The sequence below is a fragment of the Platichthys flesus genome, chromosome 21 (genome assembly GCF_949316205.1).
Source record: "Platichthys flesus chromosome 21, fPlaFle2.1, whole genome shotgun sequence".
NCBI classification, from domain to species: domain Eukaryota; kingdom Metazoa; phylum Chordata; class Actinopteri; order Pleuronectiformes; family Pleuronectidae; genus Platichthys; species Platichthys flesus.
The window spans coordinates 350001-360000 of NC_084965.1; the positions used below are offsets into that span (position 1 = coordinate 350001).

The 10000-nt window shown below is 44.9% G+C and overlaps 1 protein-coding gene across 7 annotated transcripts in view; it reads right to left on the reverse strand.

Annotated features, from left to right (window-relative positions):
• Positions 1 to 10000, reverse strand: part of LOC133932614 (receptor-type tyrosine-protein phosphatase mu-like) — a 72390-nt gene that overhangs the window by 41944 nt on the left and 20446 nt on the right. For all 7 annotated transcript variants that reach the window (XM_062379377.1, XM_062379376.1, XM_062379375.1 and 4 more), the window contains exons 7-14: positions 8903 to 9077; positions 8138 to 8250; positions 7826 to 8006; positions 1365 to 1518; positions 1033 to 1208; positions 806 to 915; positions 316 to 517; positions 20 to 122 (exon numbers count right to left, since the gene is read on the reverse strand). In XM_062379377.1, the coding sequence (XP_062235361.1) occupies positions 20 to 122; positions 316 to 517; positions 806 to 915; positions 1033 to 1208; positions 1365 to 1518; positions 7826 to 8006; positions 8138 to 8250; positions 8903 to 9077 (1214 nt within the window). The remainder of the gene's footprint in view (positions 1 to 19; positions 123 to 315; positions 518 to 805; positions 916 to 1032; positions 1209 to 1364; positions 1519 to 7825; positions 8007 to 8137; positions 8251 to 8902; positions 9078 to 10000) is intronic.

Consider the following 10000-nt stretch of genomic DNA (forward strand, 5'->3'; position numbering starts at 1 on the left):
GTGTGTGTGTGTGTGTTACCTGACTGGTGCTCCTCGGCTCTGAGCTGGTCGCAGCAGGAGAGTGACGGTGGAGTCGGTCTGGTTCAGAGGAGACTCCTGGTCGTACGCTGGCATCAGCGGAGCTGAGGAAGAACACATGTGTTTCTTCTGAGCTCACCACACAACAGTCACTTCAGGTCAGGGGCCCCAGAGGCTCCGGGGCCCCAGAGGCTCCGGGGCCCCAGAGGCTCCGGGGCCCCAGAGGCTCCGGGGCCCCGGGGCCTCATGGGAGCAAGTGATGAGTCTGACATCAGATCTTATTTTGAAGGATCGTACCTGAGATCTTGGTGGTGAACTGTGTGATCACTGGAGGTCCGAAGCCTTTAACGGTGGAGGCTCTTATTGTGAAGGAGTAGGTGGAGCCTGGGTAGAGGCCCGTGAACACGTGACTCGTCTCATTAGTCGGTTTGAATACCTTGCCGCTCTGATTGGACAGATCGAACTCTGTGTCGAAGGAGCTCAGAGCTTTGTAAGAGATCTGTGAACAGAAGTGACATGTCTGCTCACTGGGGCTTGTGGGTAATGTAGTCCTAACTGTTAGAGTGAAAGCAGTCTTTACACCATTTAGAATGTTTATGTTTATAGCTGATATAACTCAATCAAACCAAAAAATAAACGTCTAATAACGTTATAACATGTGTAATAAATACAATAGCCTGTGTTATAACACATGTAGTAACATGTGTAATATAATATAAATGTAATAAACATATAATAACATGTGTAATAACACATGTTGCACCCGTGTTAGAGCGTGTGTGTGTACCTCGTACTGGCGGATGAGGCCGTACGTCTGCAGCGGTTCTCTCCAGCTCAGACTGATCTGCTGCTCGTAGCTGCTGCCGACCACCGAGTCCACGGGAACCGCTCCAGGAACTGAGACAGAAGCACGGAGGTTATCCAGAGCATCTGAACCAATAGAAGCCGAGACGACTTCCTACTGGGACTCTACTGATGGACATGTGGACATGTGGACATGCAGCTGACTCGTACCGTCCTCGTCGGTCAGCACCAGCAGCTCCTCGCTCTCCTTGCGTCCCTCTGGGTTGCTGAGGACGAGTCTCAGGCTGACGTTGGTGAACGGCGGCAGGTTCCTCACGGTGTGCTGCGGCACGCTGCTCAGAGGGTCGTACACCACCTCCTCCCTCACCTCCTCCTTCACCCGCTCCCTGCACCACGCACAAAGGGGGAGGGGTTATTGTTTCTTGGCCCCTCCCTGACTTTACCCGTGGGGCTGTGGCGCTCCTTCTCTTTAACCGCCCCCCCACCACTAGATGACTCCTCCCCCCCTCCTACTTATATCTGTGGCCCCTCCCTACTCTCACCTGCTGGCGGCCCCTGCTGGTCTGTAGTGGTACTGTGCGGTCACGTTGTAGCTGTGGCAGCGCGTCACGTTGTATCCGAACGGTTCCCATCGAACCGTCATCTGTTTGGACTGAACGTCCACGACCTCCAGACGCCGCGGGCCGCGCATCGGATCTGACAGACACACAAAGTCAACACATGATTAGAGAGGATCTGGTTCTGGCACCTGTCACATCATGTGACACATCGAGGCAGCAAAGAATCTTCTGGTTATTTCAATGTAGAATTATGTCAAGTCGCAGGTTCAGTGGAACCCCCCCCCCCCCCCCCCCCCCCCTCTCCCGCCTCTGCCTGAAGGTCCAAAATGAACGAGTCCAGTTTGTCTCTCGTCTTCTGAAGCAACGATCAACGTCTCCTCAAGCCACGCCCCCACCTCGGTCTTAATGGTTACAAGGATAAACACACTGTGGATTATTTGGATATTTAATAAAAGTTTGGATTAAAACAAATGAATTAAAATCCAAACATGACTGTGGACGATGGGCACACTCATGTTCGTACTTGTGTCTTAGTGAGGACACTCATTATACATTCTTTAGCCCTTTACCCAAATCTCATCCAAACTAAATGACTAACCCTAAATGACTAACCTAAACCTAATCCTAAACCTAATCCTAAACCTAATCCTAAACCTAAACCTAAACCTAAACCCAAGTCTTAAGAACGGAGGACCAGACAAATGTCCTCACTCTGTAGGTCTAGGATGAAAATGGTCCTCACAAAGGTATAAGTACAAGTACACAAAACACACACAGAATTCAACTAAGAACAAAAAAAAAGCTTCAACTGAACAGACACAAAGAGAGAGAGAGAAGATTAGAGGGAGCTACACACTGAGTGCACACACACACACACACACACACACACACAGACACACACAGTCTTTGTAGTGGCCAATCTAAGTGCTGTATTTCAAGATGACAGACAGCGATCCACTCGGAGAGAGAATGATAGATGAGATCAGGAGAGAGCAATTTCTCCTGACAAAACCTGTGTGTGGGTCTGTGTGTGTGTGTCCGTGTCCGTGTCCGTGTGTGTGTGTGTGTGTGTTTTCAGGTATTTTCCTGCAGCCGCTGAACAATGACTTTCCTGTTCTTTGTCTTCTTTCATCTGTGTGTGAGTGTTCATGTACTTATGTCTTAGTGAGGACCATATTAATCATAGGGCTAGAGAGTGAGGACATTTTGACCGGTCGGATTGAGGGTTAGAATCCGGTAAGGGTTACGTTACGGTGAGTCATGTGGTTCATTTGGAGGATTCATGATAGGGTAAGGGGCTAGAGAATGTGTGGTGCCAATGAGTGTCCTCACTAAGAAGAAGTACAAACATGTGTGTGTGTGGGCAAATGTGGCTGAAACCTTCCCTCTTCCTGTTACTGAGCCTCACACACACACACACACACACAGACACACAGACACACACACACACACAAACACACACACACACACACACACACACACACACAGTTTAACACAATCGAGGCACTTGTAAGTTTTCTTCACCTTGACTGTTTGATAACAAAGAGATGTTTGAGGCTAAATGATCAGTCCACAGGGAACACACACACAGACACACAGACACACACACAAACACACACACACACACACAATGATATATTGCATGGCAACAATGGGGGTCGGGTCAAGGGGAGGAGGGGGGATTGAGGTGGATCCTATTACCCATAATCCCAGAGGGGAGAGTGAATGCTATCACATAAAATCCTACAATTTCCCCAGAATGCACCTGTAGGATCCAACTGAACCAGGTTCTGTTGGTTTGCAGTGAAAACACTTTGTTGGACAGTTTGGACTTTGGACCAATCACAGGAAGTAGAGACAGAATTAAACAAGAGAAGAAGAAGAAGAAGAAGAAGAAGAAGAAGAAGAAGAAGAAGAAGAAGAAGAAGAAGAAGAAGAAGAAGAAGAAGAAGAAGAAGAAGAAGAAGAAGAAGAAGAAGAAGAAGAAGAAGAAGAAGAAGAAGAAATGGAAGAGGAAGCAGCTTCTTCACCTATAATGTTTGTTAATTTGGTGCATATATGTAAATGTATATATATTTTTACACATAAATACTGTATATATGTATATATTGTCTCACTCTCTTTGACCTTTTCAGTGAACCCGACCCTGATTGATTAAAACACATTTCCAGCATGACTCCTCCATTCACCACACACACACACACACACAGACGCGCACGCACACACACACACACACTGGCGCGCACGCACACACACACACACACACACACACAGCTGCTCTTTTGTTCTCAGTGAAAAGCAGGAAATTTCAACCTTTTAAGATTTTGTTTTTGATTTAATGAGCTGGTTTTGAGAGTCTGTGTCTCTCGCCCCACTCTCTCACTCCAGCTCATTAGTCTCTTATTTTGTGACATCTGGTTTTTATCCCTCACTTCCTGTTTCTCTCTACAGATACAAACTGTGTCATTTAGCTATAATCACTCAACACTGTATAAATAGATATCAATGTAGAGCCAGATTCAAATATACAAGTATATTGAAGGCTCGCAACAATATCTTTACATAAATATGTCTGCATGAATATATTAACAAATAAATATATAAATAATAATTGAATATGAAATATATAATGATATACTGACACTGATATCAGTAAATACTAATACAATATATTTCTATATAAATATGAAAATATATCAAATACAAGGATATATTATAATTATATATGTACATACATCAATGTATAAATATAAATTTAAACAACTAAATATCTGTTGAAGTTTGAAATTAATTAATTGTTTTAAATTAATGATTTTATGTTCCCTCTAAAACATGAACTTTTACATGAATATCATTTTATTTATGAGGACGTGTTTGTTTCCTCCAGCGGGTTTGTGTGTTTCTACAGAGCAGCAGGAGAAGAAGAAGAAGAGGAGACGTTCCCGACAGACAGAGGAGGGCCGAATGTCTGAAGGTGACTTTAGGATGAAGGAGGAGGAGGAGGACAGGTTTTATTTTTCATTTCCAGGAGATCACCAGATTTAATATGAAAGAGAGAGAGGGGGAGGACGGGGTGACGGAGGGATGAACAGAGAGATGAGATGAGAATCAGTGATGGATGATTCGTGTTGACTGACCGCAGAACATGTGACCGTTGTGTTAATGAAGTGATGAAGCATCAGAACGTTTCCTGTTTCACAGGAAGTTCAGAGAATCAACAGAAACGTGATCTGAGCGACAAACGAAATGAAACTGGACAGACGAAGAAAAAGACAAACATGGAAGTGAAAGCTCTGAAAGACGAACAGAGCGTAAACATCTGAGGTGAAAAGAGAAAGAGAGAAAAATGAGAGTAAAATATTCATGTGATATTTTCTAAAAGCATCGACAAACACCACACACACACTTTAATGGATGTTAACACACACACACACTCACAGTTCATACTAACTCCTGCTACACGACGATCATGGAGGGAAAGCAAGGCCATAGTAAGAAGAAGAAGAAGAAGAAGAAGAAGAAGAAGAAGAAGAAGAAGAAGAGGAGGAGGGTCAGATGGCCCATGAAGACGAAGAGGATTTCTGTGATCGACGTAACCAGGTGGTACCGTGCTTATTGTTGTTGTCGAGCAACAGAGCTGCAGTTGGACATGTTTGTGTCCTCGGCTGGTTGACACGTGTTTGTGTCCTCGGCTTGTTGACACGTGTTTGTGTCCTCGGTTTGTTGACACGTGTTTGTGTCCTCGGCTTGTTGACACGTGTTTGTGTCCTCGGCTGGTTGACACGTGTTTGTGTCCTCGGCTTGTTGACACATGTTTGTGTCCTCGGCTGGTTGACACGTGTTTGTGTCCTCGGCTTGTTGACACGTGTTTGTGTCCTCGGCTTGTTGACACGTGTTTGTGTCCTCGGCTTGTTGACACGTGTTTGTGTCCTCGGCTGGTTGACACGTGTTTGTGTCCTCGGCTGGTTGACACGTGTTTGTGTCCTCGGCTGGTTGACACGTGTTTGTGTCCTCGGCTTGTTGACACGTGTTTGTGTCCTCGGCTTGTTGACACGTGTTTGTGTCCTCGGCTGGTTGACACGTGTTTGTGTCCTCGGCTGGTTGACACGTGTTTGTGTCCTCGGCTGGTTGACACGTGTCCCGGTGGATTGAGTTGAAGCCGGATACTCAACTTGACCTCTTTGAAGTGCTATGAATGCTGGGACATGTTTGGCTGAGAAGGATCCGTCCCCTGGTGTCTTCGTTTCCCAGGGACGGACGAAGGTGAAGATGGAACAGTGTAGTTGGTCTAATCTATAAATACAGCTCCCTAACATAAACCCCAATCATCTATATCGCCCCCCCCCCCCCCCCCCCCGGTGGCTGGCTGCCGTATAGTCATAAACCCTCCTCCATGTTTGCAGATGGGACATGGACCAACTAAAAAACACGTTAAATAAATGTTATTAAGATGTTCCTGTCACTTCAGCTCGTCCTCTTCTCTCTGATGTTTGCTCAGGTGCTTCTCATCAGTTTGGTTTGAATCAGTTATTTCATGATAAAAACATCTGAGACTTCGTGATTGACAGCTGAGACCAGGACAACAAGGAAGTGACTTCATGTTTATGTGGCACCAAGCGGAGTCGTCTCACTGGGCGCTAAGTCCTAAAGCTTGTATGATGGACACACTGATTTATTATTAAACACACACACACACACACACACACACACACACACACACACACACACACACACACAAACACACATGCACTGGTTCATAATTTATTGGCAGTAAAATGAATAAATAAAAGTGATAGAAGACAGAGAAGAGTGTTATCAGAGCATATATCATCACACACACACACACACACACACACACTTTTGTTTCCAGCTGGTTGGTCTCAGAGGGGTTATCACAGTCTCATTCTGTACAAACGTAAAAACATCTTGAGAACTTTATCAAAGAACCCATTTCCCTCTTTAGACTCTGGAACCTCCTCAAAGACCCACAACCCTGAAGAACCTCATCAGCTTTCTGAAACACACCAGACTCCTCTGATCACTGTCACCCACTAACATACACATCCAAACCTTCTCACAGAAAACTAGAACATCATCAGGGAGCATGAGAACCTCAGTGAAGGTTCTAAGGGAACAGCCACTGGTTCCAAAGTGGGAACCACAAAGCATCATGTTGTTGTTTATCTCAGACGGTAACCCTTCTCTGAGAACCTGCTCGGTTCAGCTCCACAGGACAAAGGTGTTTAACTCCAGAAGAACACAGGTGAGAAACCAGCTGGAAACAAAGGGATGGGTTGAGTGTCAGGTGGTGGGCGGGGGGGCGTTCAGACTCAGGTATGCAGAGCTGACTGCAGTCTGTGTTTATGGGAACATACCAGAGACAGGTCCGAACCCTGTGAGCATCATGTGACAGCAGACGTGTTGAAACGTGACAGACTTCAGATGTTCTCTGTTAGTCACAGAGCTGCTGTCAGACGTGGGCCCGTCAACATAACACAGTTCTACTCTATATGTTCTATAGTTAGGTTTCTTATTATTTGAATGTGTCAGTGATGTTGATGCTTTGTTTCAACACGTCTGATCCGCTGTGAGTGACGACTGGATAATAAATGTTGATAAGAGAAAAAATATAACAAATGTCTCGTTGTGTTTCTCTGTGTTCACACATATCACACATTCAAGTTTGTTTGTATTTATTCTTGGTTATTCATTTTTTTAAACATGTACATTTCTATATTCAAACATAAACTGTATCTTTATGAATTTAAATGCTCTAATCTGATTTTTTTTTAAATAAATAATCTGGATTCATGTGAATCATCAATAATAAAAACAGCTGCAGCAGCAGTGAGACTGTTGCACCTGTATAATCAGCGTGCTAATAGCTAATCACATGCTGTGTGTTTTCTTCTGCAGGGCACACACACACACACACACACACACACAGCAGCAGTGTGTGTGTTCAGTGTTCTATGTAGATGTGTTCACTGTACCTATTAAAGCTAATAACGAAGCCTAGCTCGATTTGCTGCCTTAATGACCTTACCGTTAACCATTAGCCACCTGATGAGCTCAGCGCTAACGCAGCCTAGCACAGCATGCTATGCTAATGACTCAACCATTAATTTCCTAATGAGCTCAGTGTGAATGCAGCTAAGCAGTTAGCCGCTAGCTGCTAGCAGTCATTACAGTAAAGGGATAGTATAAAAGAAAAGGACTTTCAAATATAGATGATCAGAATCAGAATGCATTTATTGCCCAGTAGGTTAACACCTCCCTGGACTTTGCTCTGGTTGTTGGTGCAGACAACGAACATAAAAACACTAAGTAAATACTGCACACATAAGAAAAATATATATATAAAATAACAAGATATAAAAGATATAACATTGTGATCTCTGATTGGCTGCAGTCTAGGACCATGTGACCGGACTGTGACTCACCTGCACACTTGGTCCTAGCTCGGAGCGGTGGCCCGGGGTTTCCCGTGCCTCCCTCCAGGGGCCTGGTGAGCAGCACGCTGACCTCGTACTCGGTGTCGGGGTCCAGGTGTCCGATCTTGTGGGTGGGCTTATCCACCGGGGTGGTGTCAATCAACATGCCCAGCATGGTGCGGTACTCCACCTTAACAGAGGATTAGAATGTTTGATAACCAATCGAAACACAGACGCAAAATGACAAATCAATATCACGATTAAACTTTGACCTTGGTTAGGATTAATGATTGTAAACCATCAGGATCTCCCTCTCCTCACCTCTCTCTCTATGATTGGTCCATCTCCGTTGATTGAGTTTGCGTTGAGCTGGATCCACAGGTAGGTGGCGCCCACTGCCGTCAGCTGGGGGGGGGCGATTGGTACGGGAGGCTCTAAGGGACAAACAGACTTGGATCAGTTTTACACACACACACAGACACACACACACACACTCCTCACTGATCTCTCTTAACGAGGGAGGAAGGAGTTAACAAGTTAATTAATATTCGTGACCTTCGGCGGATCACGACAGACCTGGATTCCATTACCCAGAATCCCCGGTGGTGCTGCTCTACTTCCTCCTGACCCAGTTCATCACACACACACACACACACACACACACACACACACACACACACACACCCGACACACACACACACACACACCGCCCCCACACACACACTTACACACACAAACACACACATACACACACTAAGTAGGATACATTTGTAATGATGCATGTTTATCATGTTCAGGTTAATACTCAGGTGTGTGTGTGTGTGTGTGTGAGTGTGTGTGTGTGTGTTGATTGGCTCTGTTATGATTACATTGTGACTCTCTGATCTGTTTCCTCGTCCAATCAGTAGTAAGCGGTCGTTCCCTCGGTCGCCTGCCGTGACCAGCGATGTCACTGAGGTTGTGAGTCATGTGAGGAACATGAGACGACACCTGACGACACGTGTTCAGGTGCGTTCACTCAGACCAACGTGATAAACAAAATTAAACTCATAGACAACCAACAGCCAATCACACAACAGGACTCACGTTTCACTGTGAGGTCAGCGTACGATGACACGCCGACGCCTCGCTCCGATTGGGCGATGCAGCGATAGCGTCCCGAATCGCCTTTGGTCGTGTTCTCCACGTCGAAGCTCGCCACGTAGCGCCGGGAGTTCACCGGCTTGGTTTCCCTCACCAGCGCCTGGCGCCCGGCCATCCCCTGACCACCAGGAACAAGAGAGTGGAATAATGATAAGGACTAATGAGTAGTGATCAACATCCAAGACTATGATGGGTACTCATGAGTATTTTACTGGTTAGTATTGATGAGAACTGATGAGTATTGATGAGAACTGATGAGTAAAGATGAGTACAGATGAGTACAGATGAGTACAGATGAGTACTGATGAGTATAGATGAGTACAGATGAGTACAGATGAGTACAGATGAGTATAGATGAGTACAGATGAGTACAGATGAGTATAGATGAGTACAGATGAGTACAGATGAGTACAGATGAGTACTGATGAGTAAAGATAAGTAGAGATGAGTATAGATGAGTACAGATGAGTACAGATGAGTACAGATGAGTACAGATAAGTAGAGAGGAGTACTGATGAGTACAGATGAGTACAGATGAGTACAGATGAGTACAGATGAGTACTGATGAGTACTGATGATGTACTGATGAGAACAGATGAGTACTGATGAGTACTGATGAGTACAGATGAGTACAGATGAGTACAGATAAGTAGAGATGAGTACAGATAAGTACAGATGAGTAAAGATGAGTAAAGATAAGTAGAGCTGAGTACAGATGAGTACTGATGAGTACTGATGAGTACAGCTGAGTACTGATGAGTACTGATGATGTACTGATGAGTACAGATGAGTACTGATGAGTACAGATGAGTACAGATGAGTACAGATAAGTAGAGATGAGTACTGATGAGTACAGATGAGTACTCATGAATATTGATTAGTACTGATGAGTACTGATGAGTACAGATGAGTACAGATGAGTACTGATGAGTAAAGATAAGTAGAGATGAGTATAGATGAGTACAGATGAGTACAGATGAGTACAGATGAGTACAGATAAGTAGAGAGGAGTACTGATGAGTACAGATGAGTACAGATGAG